The sequence below is a fragment of the Erythrolamprus reginae genome, chromosome 8 (genome assembly GCF_031021105.1).
Source record: "Erythrolamprus reginae isolate rEryReg1 chromosome 8, rEryReg1.hap1, whole genome shotgun sequence".
In the NCBI taxonomy this organism is placed as follows: Eukaryota; Metazoa; Chordata; class Lepidosauria; order Squamata; family Dipsadidae; genus Erythrolamprus; species Erythrolamprus reginae.
Window position 1 is genome coordinate 49,859,409 of NC_091957.1, and position 25,488 is coordinate 49,884,896.

General features: G+C 38.5%; 1 protein-coding gene across 1 annotated transcript in view; it reads right to left on the bottom strand.

Annotated features, from left to right (window-relative positions):
* Nucleotides 1–1,037: 1,037 nt before the first annotated feature.
* The window catches only part of PCDH11X (protocadherin 11 X-linked), a 631,477-nt gene continuing 607,026 nt past the window's right edge, over nt 1,038–25,488 (bottom strand). The window contains exons 6-7 of the mRNA XM_070760147.1: nt 1,620–1,818; nt 1,038–1,210 (exon numbers count right to left, since the gene is read on the bottom strand). Coding sequence (XP_070616248.1) covers nt 1,038–1,210; nt 1,620–1,818 — 372 coding nt within the window. The remainder of the gene's footprint in view (nt 1,211–1,619; nt 1,819–25,488) is intronic.

Below are 25,488 nucleotides of genomic sequence, written 5' to 3' on the forward strand. Positions count from 1 at the left end.
AGATCACTGATGAGAGCTCATACAGAATCTTTCATAGAAGAATTTAGCATATATTGGTCTGTACTGTTTCAAGTGGAATACCCTCTCCCATCATTGGAAAAAATAGGAACAATAACCCAACTTTCAGATTTTCAATAGATGCTAAAAAGGGATTGATTGCCTTATTTCAAAGCAGCTACCAAGGAATGGATGCACAACTGATTCCCACCTAAAGTTTCATGGCTTCAAAATTAAACAGTTATATAATAATGTGGGTACAGTAATACCTCATGATACGAACTTAATTGGTGCAAGGAGGAGGTTCGTAAGATGAAAGGTTCGTAAGACGAACATTGTTTCCCATAGGAAACAATGTAAAGTCAATTAATCCGTGCAACCAAAAAAACGGCTTTCGGCGACTGCTGGGAAGCCGCGCAGCTGTTTTAAAAGGTGATAGCCGGCCTGGGGGGCTTCCCAGCACCCCCCCCGAACCCGGGTTTGGGGTTCGGGGGGTGCTGGCAAGCCCCCCAGGCCGGCTGTGACCTTTTAAAACAGCTGCGCCGCTTCCCAGCTGTCTCCCGAAGCCGAACGCGGAAGTTCGGCTTTAGCGTTCGGCTTCAGGAGACAGCTGGGAAGCGGCGCGGCTGTTTTAAAAGGTCGCAGCTGGCCTGGGGGGTTGCCAGCACCCCCCCGAACCCAGGGTTCAGAAAAATTTTGCCTCTTCTTACGAACTTTGTTCGAGTTACGAACCGGCATTCGGGAGGCTTCTGGGAAGCCCCGCCGCCCGGCTGTCACCTTTTAAAACAGCTGCGCGGCTTCCCAGCAGTCTCCGAACGCCGGTTCGTAACTCGAAAAAAGTTCGTAAGAAGAGGCAAAATTTTTCTGAACCCCGGGTTCGTATCACAAGTTGTTCGTAAGACGAGGGGTTTGTATCTTGAGGTACCACTGTATTATTATTTTCTTTAAAGAAGTAAGAAATGAAGTATGGGTTGTCTGGAACAATGAGAATTTGAAAACATATCATATACAAATTATTTCATCCAATCTCTTCATAAGTGTTAAAAAAACCCACTCATTGAAGCATTAGCTACATTCAAGTCATCACCATCATCAACATCATCATCACTCAAGTGGGGTATCATACCTTTGTCAACTTTGATGCAATTTTTAGGTTCTTCAAAGGCCCAGTCAAAATGGAAAGTCTGCCTTTGTATTCTGCCCAACAATGTAACTGAAATTAAAATAGAACCACTCAAGGCCAGGCTCTGCTCAAAAGGTACCCTCTTCTTGAACCCTACAGCTCGACTGGTCCTCATTCTTATTCTTTAAATGTTTGTCCCCTCCCCCAAATTAGCATGGCCTGCTTTAAATTAAAATTTACAGGTAGCCAAGCTTTAGCCTTCCCCCTTCTCAAAGCAGAAGTGAAAATTTGGCTCCATCACCTAACTCTCAAAATAATCCCAGGAAAAAAATAATAATTTAAACAGAGGCCAGTAGAAGGAAACAAAAACACCACCATCTCGACCTTCTACTTACCTGAATTTGTTGCTTTCTCTTGCCTTAAGTCCTTCTCAAGCCAGATTTATTTGTCCCCCCTGGAGTGGTTTCAAAGCAAAGGTGACCAAATACAATCAACTTACTCGACTCCGGATCTGAGTTTCCATCTCCCTCCGTCCGACTGTTGGGTGAGGTCTGCTCATAGTACTCCTCTTGAGGGAAACCCAACGGCAAAGGATGGGTCATACTGGTGTTGCTGCTGGGCTCGTGGTCTCCCAGCCCACTGTCACTGCAGCTTTCTTGAGACCCATCGGGGAGATGAAATGTAACTCGGCGCTGGGACTGCAGAAGGAAGAAAACCACAGAGGTCCAACAAGGTTCCCAAGGAATTGGCAAGTCCTCCCGACACCGGGAATGTACTATTTTAATGACAGGGAGTCCTCTACTTACAACTATCCAGTTAGTGCAGTCGTTCTCACCCTTTCAAATGCTGTGACCCCTTAATACAGTTCCTCATATTGTGGGATTGTGTTATGTCCTCATGTTGTGGAACAACTCCAGCACCAATTCTCCCAACAGAGCTTTAATCTGATTGGCAGGAAAGTCAAATGGACAGCCCCACTGTAAACACCTGATTGGTCAGATTGTAAAAATCTGCCAGAATAGAAACTTAGTTCCTAACACCATGGGGAATTTATCTTTCCCCATGGTCTTAGGCAACCCCTATGAAATGGTCGTTTGACCTCCAAAGCGGTCCCGACCCCCAGGTTGAGAACCACTGAATTTTTGTTTAGAAATTTGAAACACGGTATGCCTGTTACGATGTTCCCAGGTGTCTAATGTGTACAGGTGGTTCTTGTTTTACAATAATTGGTTGTTGGGGTTTTTTTAAACACTTGGCCAATAAAAAAATCTAATTCTACTTCTAATTCTAAAATTCTAATTCTAATTTGATCACCAGTGTCTAATGATGATGATGGCCCAAGGAGGAGGAGAATTCTAAAATTCCAATGCTAAAATTCCAATTCTAATTGTAAAATTCTAATTCTAATTTGATCGCCAATGTCTGATGATGGATATGGCACAAGAAGAAGAATGCTAATTCTAAAATTCTAATTCTAATATTCTAATATTCTAATATTCTAATATTCTAATATTCTAATATTCTAATATTCTAATATTCTAATATTCTAATATTCTAATATTCTAATATTCTAATATTCTAATATTCTAATATTCTAATATTCTAATATTCTAATATTCTAATATTCTAATATTCTAATATTCTAATATTCTAATATTCTAATATTCTAATATTCTAATATTCTAATATTCTAATATTCTAATATTCTAATATTCTAATATTCTAATATTCTAATATTCTAATATTCTAATATTCTAATATTCTAATATTCTAATATTCTAATATTCTAATATTCTAATATTCTAATATTCTAATATTCTAATATTCTAATATTCTAATATTCTAATATTCTAATATTCTAATATTCTAATATTCTAATATTCTAATATTCTAATATTCTAATATTCTAATATTCTAATATTCTAATATTCTAATATTCTAATATTCTAATATTCTAATATTCTAATATTCTAATATTCTAATATTCTAATATTCTAATATTCTAATATTCTAATATTCTAATATTCTAATATTCTAATATTCTAATATTCTAATATTCTAATATTCTAATATTCTAATATTCTAATATTCTAATATTCTAATATTCTAATATTCTAATATTCTAATATTCTAATATTCTAATATTCTAATATTCTAATATTCTAATATTCTAATATTCTAATATTCTAATATTCTAATTCTAATTTGATCACCAGTGTCTGATGACACTTTTGGCACAAGAAGGAAAAGAATTATAAAATTCTAATACTAAAATTCCAATTCCAATTCTAATCATTTTAATTCTAATTCCAATTCCAATTCTAAAATCTAATTCTAATTCTAATTTGATTGCCAATGTCTGATGACGGATATGGCACAAGACAAATTCTAATTCTAAAATTCCAATTCTAAAATTCCAATTTGTTTAGTGACCATTTGAAACCACAACGACACTGAAAAATGTGTCCTCATACTTATGACCCTCTCCGTATATTCATGGCCATGTGATTAAAATTCGGGCGCTTGGCCACCCGCATGTATTTATGACAATTAAAGCATCCTGGGCTCATATGATCACCATATATAACTTTTGCAACTACTGTAGCTTCCGACAAGCAAGTCAACGAGGGAAAACCAATTTAAGTTCATGACTGTATGGTTCACTTAACAACCACAGTGATTTGCTTAACAACTATGTCAGAAAAGTTCATCCAATGGGACCCAACTCATTTAATAATTGTCTTGCATCTCTCTTTCTTTAAATAATATTTTTATTGGTTTTGCACATTATAGATAACATAAAACAAACATAAAACAGTGCACAGTGCATGTGCCCATCACCCGACTGACAATGCCCACCACCACCACCACCAATTAGGGGGTTCAAATATTTACTAGTTTATGTTCCTTTATTTCCTTAGCTCTAATTTGCATTTGTTTACTATTCAAAGAGTGATTGGAGTTTATTTTTCACATTTTCGTCACAAATTCTACTCAACATATAATCTTTCACCTTATTCCATCGTACCATCAGCTTCTCCAATTTGTTTTCATCAAAATTGTTTAATCTTATTTCCATGATCTCCGAGACCGCCTCCTGCCGCACGAATCCCAGCGACCGATTAGGTCCCACAGATTGGGCCTTCTCCGGGTCCCGTCAAATAAACAATGTTGGTTGGCGGGCCCCAGGGGAAGAGCCTTCTCTGTGGCGGCACCGGCTCTCTGGAACCAACTCCCCCCAGAGATTAGAACTGCCCCTACTCTTCCTGCCTTCCGTAAACTCCTTAAAACCCACCTTTGCCATCAGGCATGGGGGAATTGAAACACCTCCCCCGGGCATGTTCAATTTATACATGGTATGCTTGTGTGTGTGTCTGTTAGTATATGGGGTTCTTTTAAATCTTTAAATATTTTAAAGTTATTTGGATTATTTATGATTTGTTCTATCTTGTTGTGAGCCGCCCCGAGTCTTCGGAGAGGGGCAGCATACAAATCTAAATAATAAATAAAATAAATGATTTCAAAATGAATGTGATCCACCATGTACCAGTACCAATTCTGTAATTCTTTTTAGACTCTACCAATTCTTTTTAGACTCTTTCCAACCCACATTGTCTTGCATCTCAAAAGAAACTTTGGGTTCAATTGTGGTTGTATGTTGAGGATTGCCCATACTGATGGCCAGTTTTTGGTCTGTCTTTCCTCTTATACACAGTAGTTTTAATTGTTCGGTGAAACAGGGGGAAGAACAGTGTGTGCATATAATATACGAGTCAGTTTCATGTGTGAAAGAATTTTTTAAAAAAGTATTATATTGTATACTAGGTAGATCAATGTCTTATTTTTTAAATGCAATCACTATCCAAGACTCTTCTTTTGAAAAAGTCTCTAGGTATTATTTTAGATTTGACATGTTAAATAATGCAGGTAATGTAAACATCCTTTTGGAAATAGAATTGATTGAAGGGTTTTTGTGTTTAAAAGATGCAAAATTACAGCCAGACAATTTCAGTCTATCTAACATAAAGTCAATGTTTAAGAATTTAGTAGTTGAGGAGCTTAGAAGAATATATAGAAGAATGACAATATTTAAGGCCCTTTTTCCCCAACCTAAAAGTTATTTTAAATACTTTTATTGATACAACAAATTTCCTTCCAAGAAATATTTAAAAATACTCTCTGGTGCAGTTATCCCAAAATACCTTTTAAACTTTATTTTGAGTAAGAGGTTAGTAAATTAAATTATGCTGAATAATATATTAAATGCTAAAGTGCTAAAGTGTTCTAAATAAAGTATTATTTAAACAAGGGCAACAGTAAAATGTATTTTCATTAAAGTATGAAACGTTCTAGAATTCATTTCATATTATTACAATTTCTTTATTGCAATACAAAGAAGAAGGAAAAAAGGTATTGTTTTTATGATGCCCTTAAAGTAATTATACTTAACTTAGTTAAAAGTATACAAGCAAACCTGAAACTTTTTCTAAGTCTATCAGACCTCAGAGATGTGGGACATGGCCTAAATTTAGCACAAGGTCATTTATCACAAAGCACTAGTTATACTCCTGACTAATTTAGGACTACATTTGGGGATTATATGATTATTTTACAAATGAGGGTTGAAAAAGCCATCATAAAATCATTCATCAATATACAAATGGTATTTTTCCCCATATATCTAAGATTTCAAACTAATATATTAAGGTAAGTTTTCCCCTTTATTATAACAATGTAGTTCTAAATTCATGGTAATATTTAAAATAAGAATCGCTTGCTGAATATACTTACTAAGCAGTTTCTTATTAACTTCAGAACTAAATTCAAATAGATCTCACCAACGTATTTCTAAGCATTCCCTTTTTTTCTCTGTTTATCAAACCACCCATGAAATATCTGTGGATTAGAACCTGGGTTTCCTCTTCTTAGACCAATACTCTTGCCACTACAATTAACACTCAATGGACCATGGTTGCGGTCATATTTGGGTAGACCAGAGGTCAGCAGCCTTAAACACTCAAAGAGCCATTTGGATCCGTTTCCTACAGAAAAGAAAACCCCGAGAGCTACAAAACCTACCAGAGATGGGGTCGAAAAGCTCAGTAAATCACATGCTGGTGGGTATCACACATTGGCAGTTGTGACACATATTTTGAGCGACAGGGAGCTGCAGCTGACGGATGAAAGAGCCACATGCGGCTCCAGAGCCACAGGTTGCTGACCCTGGTGTCAAGTTTGAGTAGACCTTCAAGGCTATTTCTGAGTAGACTTTCAAGGATGTATCTGGTTGCCATTTGGATAACTTTGCATGATGGTGGTCCATTCATGGTCTAGCTCAGTGATGGTGAAACCTATTTTTCCTTGGGTGGTGAAAGAGTGTGTGTGTGCACACTATTGTGGCATGCATGAGTGTCCATACCCATAATTCAATGCCCAGGGAGGGTGAAAACAGCTTCCCCTGCCCCACTGGAGGCCCTCTGGAGGGTGGAAATGCCCTCTTTCCCAATTTCTAGTGGGCCCAGAAGGTTCATGTTTTGCCCTCCCCAGGCTCCAAAGGCTTTCCTGGAGCTGGTGTAGGGTAAAAACGTCCTCCACAATCCCCCTGGAGGCTCTCTGGAAGACAAAAATGCCCTCCCAGAGCCTCTGTGTGACCCAAAAATCAGCTGGCCAGCATACACATGCACACTGGAGCTGAGCTAGGGCAATGGCTCGCATGCTAGCAGATATTTATTTTATTTTATTTATTTATTTTGTCCAATACACAATGAGGGTTTTAGTGGGTATATCACTATATAGTAAAATACATGATGAAGGTTATAGAGGAGATACTCATAGTAAAATATATCTATGAAAGAATAGAAAAGAAGATATAGGAATAGAACATACCAATGAAAGAATAGAAGAAGAGATATAGGAATAGAAGAAAGGTATAGGAGATATAGGAGAGCAATAGGACAGGGGACGGAAGGCACTCTAGTGCACTTGTACTCGCCCCTTACTGACCTCTTAGGAATCTGAATAGGTCAACCGTAGATAACCCAAGGGTAAAGTGTTGGGGGTTTGGGGATAACACTATGGAGTCCGGTAATGAGTTCAACGCTTCGACAACTCGGTTACTGAAGTCATATTTTTTACAGTCAAGTTTGGAGCGGTTAATATTAAGTTTAAATCTGTTGTGTGCTCTTGTGTGCCACCTCTGGCACCCGTGCCATCGGTTTGCCATCACTGGTTTAGCTAAACCCATGAGATTGCTCACAGAATTCTAATTGATCTCATTCATTTGGACGTGCTTCTTCCAAGAGATCCAGAAACTCTAGTTGTCCACATGCTGCCCTTTCTTTTGCAACCACCCATCTCAGTTCACCGTAAGCTTCCTTGACACCTCCTTTCCAATTGCCTGCTTTCTGTTGCCAGAAAACTGTAAGGAGAGAACATCATTTCTCATGGCTGGCTAGACATGAGAAATAGACAGGAAGCTTTCAGCTGGTGTGCATTGGTTGGATAAAAGCAGAAAACTGGGTCACGCAAACTTGAAAAGTTTATCTATACGTCACCTTGCTGTTTTCAAAACAGCTCGGGAAAGTTTATCCTGTCTCGTGACCCCCCAACCACCAAGAAAAAGTCTCTGTGCCAATTTAACATATGGAAAAGGTTATCCTTGCCCCAACCCTCCCCTTAAAGGAAGTTTCATAAAAACATGAATTCCACCTCAAAAAAGAGGAGAGAAGTCATGGCAATTTTTCCTGTCTTGAATCTTAAAAGGCACGACTCTTTAAAAAGAGAACCACTTTTGACATTGGCTATTCTTCAACATGCTTCATTAACTCGAAGGAATGCTTGACACAAGATGCGCTGATGCTCTGTGGCTTTTACCCCAGCTGCCCCACTTCTTTATGAGAGTCAGAGGGGAGGAAGAGGAGAAATCATTAACGCAATAAGAAAATAAATGGCATATGGTTTCTATTTGCATCATCTTTTTTTTTGAAAATCATGATTATTTGAAATTCAGCATCATCATGATTATTTGAAAAAGGCCGGCGACATCTGAAGGTGCCCGATGGGCTGTCGGAGGCACTGAATATCAAGGAAGTTTCTCCTTCCTTGTACTTTCCTCGTTTTTCCTGTACTTACCACATCTGAAAATCAAGCCTTGAGCAGTCCCATCATTTCCAATACACTCTTTCTTCTTTCCTCTAAATCTCATCTTCCCCCAGAAAAAAAAGACTCAGGGGAGGAGGGAATAAGAACAAGGAGAAATTGTGAGATCTGAGCGCTTGTTTCCAAATAAGAAGTGAATAGCAACCAAGGCTTGTCTTTATCTGCCTTAGGGATTTGAACTTCTTTAGGATTTTTTTCCAACAGTTCCTGTTAATTGCTGGGGTGGCGCAGTTAATAATAATAATAATAATAATAATAATAATAATAATAATAATAATAATAATAATTTATTAGATTTGTATGCTGCCCCTCTCCGAAGACTCGGGGCAGCTCACAACAATGATAAAGACAATATTATAATGGCACAAATCTAATATTAAAAAACTAAAAACCCTATCATAATTAAAATTAAATAATTAAAAACCCTATCATAGGTAGAGTGCTGAACTGCAGGCCACTGAAGCTGACTGTAGATCTGAAGGTCAGCGGTTCAAATCTCATCACCGGCTCAAGGTCGACTCAGCCTTCCATCCTTCCGAGGTGGGTCAAATGAGGACCCGGATTGTGGGGGCAATAGCCTAGCTCTGTTAAAAAGTGCTATTGCTAACATGTTGTAAGCCGCCCTGAGTCTAAGGAGAAGGGCGGCATAAAAATCGAATAAATAAATAAAATAAAGTAAATATAATAAGCCTGGGGGAAAGATGGTGGGCTTGTTGGCTGGAAAGCCAGGAGCCAAAAGACCCAAGTCCCACATCATGGGGTGAGTTCTCATCCTTGTTCCACCTGCTGACAACTTGGCTAGAGATAACTAAGCCCAAGAAAACATGACATCTTTAATCCAGTCTTTGGTAGCAGCAAATCCACCAATGGAATCGCAAGTTTACATATTCGTGCTTCTGGAAAGCATTGATGAATGTGTAGTAACATTTCCAGTTGCACCTTTGAGCGTCATAGTGGGCTAGCGCTGAAGCTAATTGCCTCCCGTATAGAAGGTTGAGAGTTCAATCCTAAGTAGTGGCACATGTTTTTCTCTTCCTGGGTGTGAAGAAAAGCCCTGCATGGCATCGAGACGGTCTTCTGCTGCATGAATCCAAGCGACCGGTTAGGTCACACAGAATCAGCCTTCACCAGGTCCCGGCAATGAGACAATGTTGCTTGGCGGGGCCTAGGGGAAGAGCCTTCTCTGTGGGGGGCCCGGCCCTCTGAAATCAGCTCCCCCTGGAGATTCGCACTGACCCCACCCTCCTCGCCTTCCGTAAAAGCATAAAAATCTTATTTATGCCACCAGGCTTGGGGCCATTAGATCCTAGCCCCCTGACCAACGAGTGTATTAGTATGTTTTGTTGAGTGAATGGGGAGGAATGTTTTTAAATCATATTATAGCTTTTTAAAGTCTTTTTAGTCATATTAATTGGATTTTTAGATGTGTTGGTTATATTGTTTCTGATATGTTGTGAGCCGCCCCGAGTCCTCGGAGAGGGGGCGGCATACAAATCCAATAACTAACTAACTAACTAGGTAGGTAGGTAGGTAGGTAGGTAGGTAAGTAAGTAAGTAAGTAAGTAAGTAAGTAAGTAAATAAGTAAATAAGTAAATAAGTAAATAAGTAAATAAGTAAGTAAGTAAGTAAGTAAGTAAGGAAACAAACAAACAAACAAACAAACAAACAAACAAATAAATAAATTCAATTTTTATGCCGCCCTTCCCCTTAGACTCAGGGCGGCTTACAACATGTTAGCAATAGCCCTTTTTTAACAGAGCAAGGCTATTGCCCCCACAATCCGGGTCCTCATTTTACCCACCTCGGAAGGATGGAAGGCTGAGTCAACCTTGAGCCGGTGATGAGATTTGAACCGCTGACCTTCAGATCTACAAGTCAGTTTCAGTGGCCTGCAGTACAGCACTCTACCTGCTGCGCCACCCCGTCTCATTAATAATAAAAGTCTGCTGTGAACTCCGTGTGGTGTCAGGAAGGGCATCTGGCCAGCAAACTCTCAGCTCCATCCAGCCGCCCTGACTCTACCTTGAATGAGTTACGGGAAGAGAGTCATTAAAAGGGGACTATTCACTGTGGTATCTTTGAGGTTTGCAAAATTCCCAACATGTTCTAACTTCAACTGTCCCTCACGTTCCTCCAATATATTTGAACAATTTTCTTAAGATGTAAGGGGGGGAAAAGCCCAAACAAACTGTAAATATTTTATCCAGTCAGAAGACTGTTCTGGTGTCTTTCTTTGGGAAACTGATCAAAGGTGACTTTAAATTATTTATTCGACAAACCCAAAAAGGATTACCTCCCAATCATTCTAATTCTCTTTCAAGCCGTAAAAGATAACAAGTTTGATGTGTTAATCATTTTCTCCCCCCTCAGAACAAACATCTCTGAATTAAACTATCGTCGTTCACCCTTATCAACAGCACAAAGGAGCCAAAGAATTGAAAATAAAAGAGGAGACATTAAAAGAAGGAGGAGGAGGGAAAAAATCTTGCTATATTCAAAATGTCACGGATATCTAATTTAACTTTTGAAAGGCAGTTATTGTATGCTAATTAGGTATTGAAATGAGGCTCAAAAGCTGAATTAAATAATTAAGGCCTCCTACAATATGTTACATCGATACATAACTAAACTGGTGCCTGGTTTATAGATTGAAGTTCTAACGTCAAATAAATGTGTCTATGTCATTTGCCTGGTGGTGCTGACAGTGTCAACAGAAATACAATTGAAATTATTTTTTCTTCATTTTAAGCCAGTTTTATCGTATTCAAAGTTGGGCTGCCCCTGATACGCCTGGGGTCGCTGATCCATTAGCGGAAACGGAGATGCACGCACATTTGTGTACCCCTGCTCCATCCCCTGCACACCCCTGTGCAAAAATTTGCTTCCACGCAAAAATTGGTGGAAATAGGCAATTTTCGACCTTTCTTTGCTTCTGGGCATATGTGGAAGCAAAGAAATCGCCAAAATCTCGTGCGTGCGAACCCCCTGGCATGAGATTTCTGCAATTTTCAACAATTCCTTTGCTTTCACGCATGCATGGAGGCAAATTCTCCCAGGCATGGGAGAACTGAGATACTCTTTCCCCCTTGGCCTTTACAATTTTATGCATGGTATGTCTGTATGTATGGATGTTTGGTTTTATAATAAGGGTTTTTAACTGTTTTAAATATTGGATTGTTATATGCTGTTTTTATTACTGTTGCTAGCCGCCCCGAGACTATGGGAGAGGGGGCGGCATACAAATCCAATCAATCAATCAATCAATAAATAAATAGCCCCAAGAAAAGCACATTTAATTTATTTAACTTCTATTGAAAGGAGGTAGACACGTATGACTTAAGAAGCAATTTTGTTGGCAACACCGAGCAAGAAGACAGATGTCCTAAAAGTTGCAGAACAGCTGAATGTGCAAGTAGTCAAGCTGCCCTTATTTATCATGGCCAGTCCTATTTTCTGCTCCCTGTCTTTAATAAATCACAGTTCTTAGTTCTGCCTTTTGGTGTGATGCTTTATTCAAATTTCACAGCTTGGGCCATGCTAGAAATGCCATTTGCCAAATTGCAGCCCCTTCTCCTGCCTGCATCAATTTACCATATCAACCAGAGTCCAGACAGACACTTCTTATTTATTTATTTATTTTGTCCAATACACAATGAGGGTTTTAGTGGGTATATATCTATATACACATAGTAAAATACATGATGAAGGTTATAGAGGAGATACTCATAGTAACAATATATCTAAGAAATAATAGAAAAGAAGGTATAGTAATAGAACATATCAATGAAAGAATAGAAGAAGAGATATAGGAATAGAAGAAAGGTATAGGAGATATAGGAGAGCAATAGAACAAGGGATGGAAGGCACTCTAGTGCACTTGTACTCGCCCCTTATTGACCTCTTAGGAATCTGGATAGGTCAACCGTGGATAATCTAAGGGTAAAGTGTTGGGGGTTTGGGGATGACACTATTGAGTCTGGTAATGAGTTCCATGCTTCGACAATTCAGTTTCTGAAGTCATATTTTTTACAGTCAAGTTTGGAGCGGGTTAATATTAAGTTTAAATCTGTTGTGTGCTCTTGTGTTGTTCTTGTCACTTACAAAGATGGATATAAAGGCAACATTGAAGTTAGAGCGCTCCCACATTTCTTTATTTCTGTCCATCATGTCTACCAATACTGGACAATCTAATTACCATGTCTGATAGATTCCAAACCTTGGAAACAACCATAAAATCACACAACACAAAAAAACATACATAGATTCCATGGAAGCATGCAGAGAAGAATATTTCACATCTTTGGTTAAAAAAATTACAGCACAGACAAATGAAAATTCAAATGCTCAAAATCATATTCCAATACAACAGCCACTACCTCAACCATATGTACAACAACAACAACTATTACCTCAACCATCTACCAACCATCCAAATAATATATCCTTACTCATCAAAAACATCCTTGAATGGGAACAAAAATGTAATAATGCTATTTTATTTGAGCTTGAAGTCACAAATGAACCTGATATAGGTCAGATTCGTAAAATTATTGCATCAAAATTGTCTGCTGAAGGAATCATTGAAGTTTCCAGATATGGCCCCGAGTTTAAGTGTAGAGATGGCTGGGTGGCCTCACAATTAGGTCCCACAGAGTTGGCCTTTTCCGGGTCCCGTCGACTAAACAATGTCGTTTGGTGGGCCCAGAGGAAGAGCCTTCTCTGTGGTGGCCCCGACCCTCTGGAACCAGCTCCCCCCTGAGATTAGAACTGCCCCCATGCTCCTGGCCTTTCGTAAGCTCCTTAAAACCCACCTCTGCTGTCAGGCATGGTGGAATTGAGATAGCTTCCCCAGGCCTATATTGTTTATGTATGGTATGTTGTATGTATGTTTTCTTAAATTATGGGTTTTTAGTTTTAATTATTAGATTTGTATTGTACATTGTTTTTTTCTATTACTGTTGTGAGCCGCCCCGAGTCTACGGAGAGGGGTGGCATACAAACAAACAAACAAACAAATAAATAAATAAATTCTGTACAAGCAAAAACAAACTCAGCAAACGTAAATTCATTTATACTATAAACGCTATTAACAGAAATGACTCCAACCCCCAAAACACTTCACTCAAGGCCTGATCTATCCATACTACAACAAATCCACTCTTGTGAACTCAAAAAATGCCAAGACCAAGGACAAACCGACCTGTATATTGATTACCGTAATGGCTGCATCGAAACTAAGACCTGCAATCCACCATCCAACCTTCAAACCACCATCAACCCAGAACTAGGTATGCACGCCCCTTCTTCAATATCTTGAATGCATTAGTTTTGCATTTAAGATTAACAGTGGTTGCTATCCACTGCTTTCTTTTGAAGATTCGAACCAGATTCGAAATAGAGTATTTTCAAGCGTGCTTCAAGAAGGTATATCTGCCTATCTGTTTGTGTTACTTCAGACTGAATGCAAAATTAATTCTATATGCATTGCCATCTGATTCCTAATTTGATAAAGCAATGCATAAGGGTAGATCATTAAGAGGTTGTAAGATGGAGAGATGTGAATTCATAGGATTTGGACTGAAAGAAATTGGAAAAGCTGATCCAATATCTGTCCATTTTTTTCAATCTCCTCCCCTCCCTCCCTCCCTCCCTCCCTCTCTTTTTCTATCATCTGGTCACTAAAAGTCATCACTGACTTGAGGGCACAGAATGAATATGGAAATGTCATTCTAATTTTAAGGGTGCCTTAAAAGATTTCCATTAGGGCTTAACAAAAATTGCTAAAGAGCCTTTAAAGGCTTTCATTAATGCTATTAAAATTGCTGAAAAAAAATTCTTGGCTCTAAATTCTGCCAATTATATATCAGTGAAATAAATTCTCTAATGCTAAAGATTAGCACATTTGGTCCTTGTGGCAGAAATCTTCCTATAAATTCTTTAAAAAAATATTAATATGTGACCAATGTATACCCTCAATCAATGTATTTCAATGTGTAAGAACTCATCACAGGAGTCTCAAACTCAAAGGCAGATTTGTAGAAAGAAAGAAGAGATATTTATCTGTGATAAAGGAGCCCCTGTTTAAATGGCCTAATGACAAAATTGTATCTTGATAGTGAAAAATGCATTTTATTTATTTTATTTTATTTATTTATTTTGTCCAATACACAATGAGGGTTTTAGTGGGTATATATCTATATACACATAGTAAAATACATGATGAGGGTTATAGAGGAGATACTCATAGTAAAATATATCTAAGAAATAATAGAAAAGAAGGTATAGTAATAGAACATATCAACGAAAGAATAGAAGAAGAGATATAGAAATAGAAGAAAGGTATAGGAGATATAGGAGAGCAATAGGACAGGGGACGGAAGGCACTCTAGTGCACTTGTACTCGCCCCTTACTGACCTCTTAGGAATCTGGATAGGTCAACCGTAGATAATCTAAAGGTAAAGTGTTGGGGGTTTGGGGATGACACTATGAAGTCCGGTAATGAGTTCCATGCTTCAACAACTCGGTTACTGAAGTCATATCTTTTACAGTCAAGTTTGGAGTGGTTAATATTAAGTTTAAATCTGTTGTTTGCTCTTGTGTTGTTGTGGTTGAAGCTGAAGTACTCGCCGACAGTCGTTGGACATATGAAAACAAACTAACTTAATTTTGCCTTGTGAATAAATGCATAAACACATCACGGTATAAGGCTGCAATTATTTTTCTGCTCCCACTTAAAATTTGGCCAAATTTTCATGCATGTATTTTTTTTTTTAAAGAAATGAATAAAAATAGAAGCTGCTAGGGGAACTTTCGTGAACTCCACATTGTGTAGAACTGCAAACAGAAATGTAGATGTTCAGAGAAATTGTGCATCAGAATATATACAAATTTCACTGCTTACTAAATGAAAAAATAAATAAAAAGAACCGTCAGACTTGGAACAGTTAAGATAGTTTCCAGCTAAAGAGTAATCAATTTATGATTTACTTCACATTGATCTAAAAATATTCTCTGTTGCATTGGTCTTCATGCGGGAAGAAAAGCAGGAATTTTGATTCTTGGTTTCTTCTCAAACTTGGAGCAGAAATCAGTGCGAGATTCATCACAGCAAATAGTTGTCTGTCTACCTATTGACCTGCACTCTGAAACTGAAGACATTAGACAGCTTCACAGATGCCATCAATTAGCACAGTGAGCCATGGCGCTGGTGTTAATTATAATTACAGTTGCAATTCTGAACTGTAAAACCAGGCGTGTGAGTTGGCATGAGGACAACAATCTTTGGTACCTTCCTTTCTACCTGCCTGATTTATCTGTCTCTATCATCTATCTATCTATCTATCTATCTATCTATCTATCTATCTATCTATCTATCTATCTATCTATCTATCTCTATCTATCTATCTATCTATCTATCTATCTATTTATCTATCTCTATCTATCTATCTATCTATCTATCTATCTATCTATCTATCCATCATCTATCTATCTATCTATCTTTCTATCCATCATCTATCTATCTATCTATCTATCTATCTATCTATCTATCTATCTATCTATCTATCTATCTATCTATCTATCATCATTATCTATCTATCTATCTATCTATCCATCATCTATCTATCTATCTATCTATCTATCTATCTGTCTGTCTGTCTGTCTGTCTGTCTGTCTGTCTGTCTGTCTGTCTATCTATCTATCTATCTATCATCTATCCATCATCTATCTATCTATCTATCTATCTATCTATCTATCTATCTATTTATCTATCTATCTATCTTTCTATCCATCATCTATCTATCTATCTATCTATCTATCTATCTATCTATCTATCTATCTATCTATCTATCTATTATCAATTTCCTTAAGGCCATCAACTATGAGCCCCGGTGGCAATGTGGTCAGGGTGCAGTACTGCAGGCTACTTCTGTTGACTGCCGGCTGTCTGCAATTGGGCAGTTCAAATCTCACCAAGTTCAAGGTTGACTCAGCTTTCCATCCTTCCATCCAAGGTTGGTAAAATGAGCTCCCAAAATTTTAGGGGGGCAATAGTCTGACTCTGTAAACCAGTTAGAGTGGGCTGTAAAACACCGTAAAGCGTTATATAAGTCTAAATGATATTGCTAATGCTATTGCTACCAATGGGATAACAGAAATGGTTTATTGAGGGAGAAACGGGTATTTCAAAATTCAATTTGCCCCCAAGAAAAAGAGTGATTGTATGTTTGTAGCTTTCTTCTTTCCTCTGTGATGTTGATCTCCTCCTCATCCTCCTCTTCTTCTTCAACATCAGGGAAATACATAGCAGTAGATATGGGACTGAGGTTTTCATCATCTAAGAGTCTTGTATATTTTCTTTCTTTATCTTAAATTTATTAAACACAATTATCTTTCCTTAATGCTATTGCATTTAGGGCAGCATTGCAATTAAATATTTGTATTGTTCTTGTGTCATTCTTTGTATTTTTAAGCCTGGCTGACTGTGCTTATTTTTCATTTTTTTTAAAAGGATCATTCATCAATACTAAATATCTTTCCTGTCTATGGACCATTAGCGAATTTATCAGCTGAATATACTGTGCAATGGCACACAATGAAAAATATACGGCAATCAAAACGCAGGCAATGTTTCTTTGGCTTAAAAGGAACATTTTACAGCTTATGTTCAGAACTGAAGGATTAAATGGAGGAAGACATACAAATTGATGAAACAAGGTAAGAACACATGTGGGGTTTGATCCCAGCAGAGGTTTTTGGGACCCGTAGCCATGCTGCAACCTGTTTTGCATTTACAGTGTGCTTCTATGAATATCGGCTAATAAATAAGGGATTCATGTTTCATGGGATTTAGTCTTACAAGTGTGTATGAATGATTGGAGCCTAAATGTAATAAACACAAGCAAAACACAAGATGCTTTTCAGTTTCTCGTTGGTTTGGGGGAAACCGTCAGGCCCTAAAAATTGGACAGGAGTAAAACGCCACTATTTTTGTTGTTGGAAAATCAGTGTGGGTTAATTCCCATTTAGTCTGTACCCAGCAAACTGTGAGTTAATCTGCCTATCCGCACTGCAGCAAACACACGTATTACTTTGTTCTGCTAGCAAAACTATAGCTTGATGTTTATTTATTAAACATTAGCAAACATCAAAAGTGAAAGATAAAACAGGACAGAAGACAAGCAGAAAAAAGAGAGAGAGAGAGAGAGAGAAAACAACAGGCAAGGGATAAAAGCACAGAGATTAATATGACATCTACATTATCTTTATACACAAACCTATCGATCAAAAGACACAGAAACTTCCAGAATCACTGGAAACCATGTCATAAGCAATTAGCACTGAAAAAGATAGCAGAGGATGGCCTTTGGTTATTCCAGGTTTAAAACCTTCTTTTGATATGTAACAGAGTAAAAAATAGACATCATATTGTGTCCTTCCATCTGTATAACCAACACAACAGATAAATATTCTTCTTACTGTATAACTGAACTACGGCAGCCAAATACTGATACATCCCAAAGCATTTTTTCTTCATTCACCAACCAGGTTGGCTCTTCTGTTTTAAATTAAATTTATATTCTGTTTTAAGAAGAAATTATATTTCTTCTAAATATACACTTCCATAAATGCATGCCCCCCAAAAGACTGGGCCAATCTATTATCCAAAGTACCTGAGTGCTTGACCAGAAACAATGGATGGAAAGTAATCTAGGAGAGAACCAACCTAAAACTTAGGAGAACAATTAAACAATGGAAAGGCTTGCCTCCAGAAGATAATAATAATAATAATTTATTAGATTTGTATGCCGCCCCACTCCGTAGATGTGGATGCTTCATTACTGGAAGTTTTTAAAGAAGAGATTGGGCACCTACCTGTCTGAAATTTTAGCTGGAATTATAATTGGGGTTTTATAATTATTGTTAGATTTGACTTATCTTTATTGTGTGCTATTGTATGGTTTTTTAATTGTTGTAAGCCCCCCTGACCCCTATGGCATTGGGTGGCGTAGAAGTGAAATAAATTAAATTAAAAATAAAATAAAATAACTAAAATGGTATACCGTCTCCAGCTTCAGCAAGCCGTTGGACTATTTATTTTTATTTATTTATTTATTTTGTCCAATACACAATGAGGGTTTTAGTGGGTATATATCTATATACACATAGTAAAATACATGATGAAGGTTATAGAGGAGATACTCCTAGTAAAATATATCTAAGAAATAATAGAAAAGAAGGTATAGTAATAGAACATATCTATGAAAGAATAGAAGAAGAGATATAGGAATAGAAGAAAGGTGTAGGAAATATAGGAGAGCAATAGGACAGGGGACGGAAGGCACTCTAGTGCACTTGTACTCGCCCCTTACTGACCTCTTAGGAATCTGGATAGGTCAACCTAGAAGACCTTCAAGGTCCCTTCCAACTCTGTTATTCATTATAAGTCTGCAGAATTTATATATATATATAAATCTCCACCCCCACACTACATACTAGGAAGAAATGTCAGTTGCTAACATTCCATTTACAACAACACAAAGATTGGAACCTCAGCCTGAAGATGGTGAATGTGATTTCGCCGAAACGTCGCATAGACATGCAAAACATTACACAGGGCAAAACCCGAACTCAGAACAATCTACATATATATATATATATATATTTGTTTTTGTAAATTTTCACGGGTATATGTATGTAGATTGTTCTGAGTTCGGGTTTTGCCCTGTGTAATATAGACATGCAAAATATTACACAGGGCAAAACCCGAACTCAGAACAATCTATACACACACACACACACACACACACACACACACACACACACATATATATATATATATATATATATTGCTCAAAAAAATAAAGGGAACACTTAAACAACACAATATATAACTCCAAGTAAATCAAACTTCTGTGAAATCAAACTGTCCACTTAGGAAGCGACACCAATTGACAATCAGTTTCACATGCTGTTGAACACATTCAACTTTATACAGAACCAAGTATTCAATGTTTCATTCATTCAGATTTAGGATGTGTTCTTTGAGTGTTCCTTTTTCCCCCCAGCAGTATATATTAATGGTCTCACCATGATTTCTAGCCATAGGCTAAGCAGGCTCCAAGCCATAACTGAAAAGCTGATTTCATCATTGCTGCCAATGTTATTTTTGTGGTTATTTAACAGTGGCCACAAAATCCACCCATCTTTTTTCCTGGAGTGAAAAAAAAAGTGCATTTTGCACTTAATGCTTGGATGTTTTCCTCGAGACTTTAAGATCTGCCCAAGCCTGCAATCATTTGCATTCCAGTCTTGTTAACCACTCAACCCCAATAGAAGCACTCTTGATTTTTCCCCAATAAAAGACCACAAATTCAACCATACAACAACAAGAAGAACAAAAACACCCCTGTCTCATTCAGATTTACACGCACCTCTGGGGACCACAGCACAAGTGAAAAACACCAAGAAATTTGCAACGAGAAAGAGAGGTTGCTACTCCTAATCAATTTCTCTTTCTGCCACTCGGACCAAGCACAGCCCTCCAAGTGTATTAACTCGCAAAGTTGCTTATCAATCTTGAAAGCATGTGGGGAGCTGCTTAAAGAGACTTTTGTGATCTCTCTTGGGATGCGGGGTCCGTCCAAATGGATTTGGAAATTGTGAAAGCCTGCAGCTTCCATAGTGGGGAGGAAGAGCGAAACAAACTGAAAGTGGATGTCAGAATTGAATGTCATTATTTTGGTTATAAAATTAGTCTCTTTCCTGCCCTGTCCCTATTGAACATCTTACTTAGCAATAGAAATAGCGCTTAGACTGCTTTACAATGCTATACACTGTAGGTTGTCAGGCCACCTGACACAGTAACAGCGATAGGGATATGGGAGGAGTGTGTGTGTGTGTGTGTGTGTGTGAGAGAGAGAGAGAGAGAGAGAGAGATTGGTACCACAGCACATTAACCTGATCCTACGTAGCTTCTGCTCTGGCAATCTCACACTACTGACTAGAGCCTACAAAACTTATGCCAGACCCATTCTTGAATACAGCTCATCTGTCTGGAACCCACACCACATCTCAGACATCAACACTCTCGAAAATGTCCAAAGATATTTCACCAGAAGAGCCCTTCACTCCTCCACTCGAAGCAGAATATTTTACAAAAATAGACTAACTATCCTGGGTCTTGAAAGCTTAGAACTATGGCGCCTAAAACACGATTTAAGTATTGCCCACAATATCATATGCTGCAACGTCCTTCCGGTCAATGACTACTTCAGCTTCAACCGCAACAACACAAGAGCACACAACAGATTCAAACTTAATATTAACCGCTCCAAACTTGACTGTAAAAAATATGACTTTAACAATCCAGTTGTCGAAGCGTGGAACTCATTACCGGACTCAATAGTGTCAACTCCCAACCCCCAACATTTCTCCCTTAGACTCTCCACGATTGACCTCTCCAGGTTCCTAAGAGGCCAGTAAGGGGCGTATATAAGTGCACTGATGTGCCTATCGTCCCCTGTCCAATTGTCTTTCCTTATTTCATATATCATATATATTTTCTCCTTATCTATCTATCTATCTATCTATCTATCTATCTATCTATCTATCTATCTATCTATCTATCTATTATCTCCGTATCTCTTATATTATATATATTCTCTTCTTTTTTACTTTCTATCTTTATATATATTACTTAATGTCTATTCTCTTCCATATGTATTGTATATTGGACAAAGGAATAAATAAACAAACAAACAAACAAACAAACAAACAAATAAATTCCTTGTGCAGAGCCGTAGATCCACTGAACAAGGAAAGAAACCAGCATTCCCTTCCCCGGATTGGTGCATGTGTTGCACTTGTGGGTATGGGGTTGTGAAAATGAACTTTAACCTAGATAATTATGGAAGAGACTTCCAGTGTTGGTATTGACCGCAACGAATCCAGTCATGGCTTTGATAATAAATGGAACTTTCTGTGTTTACACAGCAGTGGATTGTGATTTATTTCTCAGATGCTAGTTGGTTCACTGACAACAGATACCAACACTCACTCATTTAATCTACAAGGAATGCTCCATGGTACCAATATATCTCTCTCTCTTTCTTTCTCTCTCTCTCTCACTCACTCCTCCCATTCCTTATCGCTGTTACTGTGTCAGGTTGCCTGACATAGGTGTTGTATGCTGCCCAGAATCCGACAGGAGTTGGACGGCTTATACATTTAATAAATTAAATCAAATCACAGCTCTCTCTAAGCAGTTTACAGAGTCAGCCTATTGCCCCTAACAATCTGGATTCTCATTTTATCAACCTCAGAAGGATGGAAGGCTGAGTGTCAGCCTCACTATGTTTCATCCTTCAACTGCGCTTCAGCTGTCATGAGAAATGGGGTGGGGGATGGGGACAGGTTGTTGGGATCTGGGAGGGGAGAAGTCTGCTGGAGGAGGCCAAGCAAGTTTCATTTCTTCTGGTGAAGGCCAAGAGAAACATAGAAACATAGAAGATTGATGGCAGAAAAAGACCTCATGGTCCATCTAGTCTGCCCTTATACTATTTCCTGTGTTTTATCTTAGGATGGATATATGTTTATCCCAGGCATGCTTAAATTCAGTTACTGTGGATTTACCAACCACATCTGCCAGAAGTTTGTTCCAAGGATCTACTACTCTTTCAGTGAAATAATATTTTCTCACATTACTTCTAATCTTTCCCCCAACTAACCTCACTATATTTTAAAAAGAAGCATGTATATCTGGATGCGTTAATCGCTTTCTTGTTTTTTTTAATTTTGAGGGGGTTCCCATTCCAAAATATTATTGGAACCAATTGTTGCCTAACACTTTCTCCGTGGCTGAAATATGAACAAGGTATTGAATTAAGCTTGAGTGCTTATATCTCTGTGGAAAACCTAGAAATGTAATAAAAAATATGTTAGTAGGGCAACTTGTCCCTCAACAAAGCATTACAGAATACAAAGTTAAGAGAAGAAATAAGTTCTTCCGAACTTTTTAAAAGAGAACATCGGGGTCAGGGGAAAAAATAAAAAATAAGCTGACCAGGTATTAATGGCATAGCACCAGCAAATCCCAACTATATTCAGAGGGATTTTTAGGAATTAACCTAAAAACCTAAACAGCCTGTGCTAGCTTTTACACACTATACAAACAGTGGAAAGGAAATGATGGATTCTTCGTTTTTAAAAAACTTTTACTGCATTTTCCCAACTCTAGCCAATAACTATTGATCTGTCATTGGGAAAATAATAAATAAGACCAAAAATTGTTGGATTGGAACTGTCAAAAGAAGCTAGTTTTGTGGACATTGTGGGTCTGTTCTATTCTATTCTGTTCTGTTCTGTTCTATTCTATTCCATTCCATTCCATTCTACCCTACCCTATGTTGTGGTTCAGCCTGAGGCTGCTCAGGGACCGGCTGTGTCTCTTCTGGCTCCATGCCCGGAGGAGGATGACAGCGAAGAGGAGGAGGTTGAACAGTCGGACGGGGGAGAGGAAAATCAGGAATGGGCTGAAAGAGAACAGCATGAGAGCCCCGGGGGGGGGGGGGGGCTCTCCCCAGCCAGTAGTTTGGAGTCATTAGGTGATGAAGCCCAAGCTGTCATTGACATGCGACAGAGACGGTCAGATCAAAGAAAGGAGCAATTAAAAAAGTATTATCAGCACTGAATTAGGAACAGCTGGGTTTGGGTGTGGTCCTCCTTAGCAGGGTTTAAAAGGCAGGCAAGCCCTTGAAGCCATGTGGAGAGTTATCAGTTTGGAGTTGTGTTATCCTGTCTTGTTTCTCGATGTCTCTGTTCCTGGCTTGTGGCCCAGCAGCTTTGGAAGACCCGTGGGAGGTGTAGGTCTGCTATCTAGAGCCTCGGCTTGGCAGCAAGAATTCTGTATTGCTGCATGGACTTTTGCCTTCGTGGATATATCTGAAGATACAGCATTTTCCTGTTTGTAAGGACATTTTCTGTTACCTGTGTTTTTCTTGAATTTTATAAAACTGCCTTTGCCTTTTACCAGTGTGTCTGGCTTCTCTTTTTGGGTTGGTATTGGCTTCTGGAGTGACCCAGACAGAACACCCTACTTCATTCCATTTTATTTCCCCCCTAAAACATACTTATGTATGCAAGTCATAGAACAATAATTATCTTCATTGCTCTAACAAGATGTGTGTGTATGGGGGGGGGGGGGGGAATTACCTGCTGCCAAAAAGGCGTGCTGCCAAATTTGGCATCGGTGACTAACATTGATAACTTTATTAAAGGAACTCATCAATTCAGCATTAAACATCTCCAAGAACCAGGGGGGAAATTAACTCAGCTTAAATGTCCTAGATGCTTTCTCCTGGGCTATCAAAGCTGAACCATCTCAACCAGAAGTCAAAAATATTTCGTCTCCAGTTCCCGAACTCCTTGCTCTCATATTTGCACAATCTTTTAAGGGATGATTGGACTGCCTTGGGAGAAGCCTGGAACAGAGAGATTAGGCGTCACAATGCACCCAGTCTTATTGGCTCTGCTGTTGTAGGGGGGGAATTTCATTTAAAGCCACAATGGCTTATTCACCAAAAGGAGACCCATTCACGACAGCAACAAAAGTACCGTCAGTTCGGCTGTGAAAATGGTTTTCAATATAGAGCTCTTCGGAGATGCAGGATGAATTACAGGGAGTCATACAAATGTAGCCAGCTCCAATTTTTGCCCTGAAAAAAACCCTCCCTGATTGATTCCTGCGTGAACCCAACCTCCAACAAGCAGGGGAAGGCTACTTATTCTATTTATTGCAGAAGAGTGAATTAGAGCTGTTGCTAATGGGGATCATTAAAGCTACCACACAGAGGCACAACTGTGATCCCCTACTCTTTTTTTAGCTGTAACAAATCGGCATCCACGCGGTTAGCAGGTTGGAGTAAAGCACTCGGAGCTAGCAAGAGCAAAAGTACCTGCGAACTGATGAGCAACGAAATCACTTAATTGCGCTGGGATGATATAGCTCAGGCAAGATGAAAGGGTTATGTTTCTGAAGAATAATAGAATAGAATAGAATAGAATAGAATTTTTATTGGCCAAGTGTGATTGGACACACAAGGAATTTGTCCTGGTGCATATGCTCTCAACGTACATAAAATAAAATATACATTTGTCAAGAATCATGTGGTACGACACTTAATGATTGTCATAGGGGTCAAATAAGCAATGAAGAAGCAATATTAATAAAAATCTTAGGATATAAGCAACAAGTTACAGTCATACAGTCAACATGGGAGGAAATGGGTGATAGGAATGATGAGAAAAACTAGTAGAATAGAAGTGCAGATTTAGTAGAAAGTCTGACAGTGTTGAGGGAATTATTTGTTTAGTAGAGTGATGGTGTTCGGAAAAAAACTGTTCTTGTGTCTAGTTGTCTTGGTGTGCAGTGCTCTGTAGCGACGCTTTGAGGGTAGGAGTTGAAACAATTTGTGTCCAGGATGTGAGGGGTCAGTAAATATTTTCCCCGCCCTCTTTTTGACTCGTGCAGTATACAGGTCCTCAATGGAAGGCAGGTTGGCAGCAACTGCTTTTTCTGCAGTTCTGATTATCCTCTGAAGTCTGTGTCGGTCCTGTTGGGTTGCAGCACCAAACCAGACAGTTATAGAGGTGCAGATGACAGACTCAGTGATTCCTCTGTAGAACTGAATTAGCAGGTTGGAATAAAACACTCGGTGCTAGCAAGATCAAAAGTACCTGCGAACTGAGGAGCAACAAAACCACTTAATTCCGCTGGGATGATATAGCTCAGGCAAGATGAAAGGGTTATGTTTCTGAAGAATAAGAATGGGAAAACAAAAATAAGACCCTGTCTTATATATTTTTTTGAACCCTGAAATAAGCGCTTGGCCTTACTGCCATGCACTCAAAAGCCCGATTGATAAATATTTGAATAATATTTGATTATGATTTGGAATGAAATATGATTATAATATTAAGATGATTATTGTTGGTTATGACCTATAAAGCCCTTCATGGCATTGGACCAGAATATCTCTGGGACCGTCTTCTGCCGCACGAATCCCAGCGACCAGTTAGGTCCCACAGAGTTGGCCTTCTCCGGGTCCTGTCGACTAAATAATGTTGTTGGGCGGGACCCAGGGGAAGAGCCTTCTCTGTGGTGGCCCCGACCCTCTGGAACCAACTCCCCCCAGATATCAGAGTTGCCCC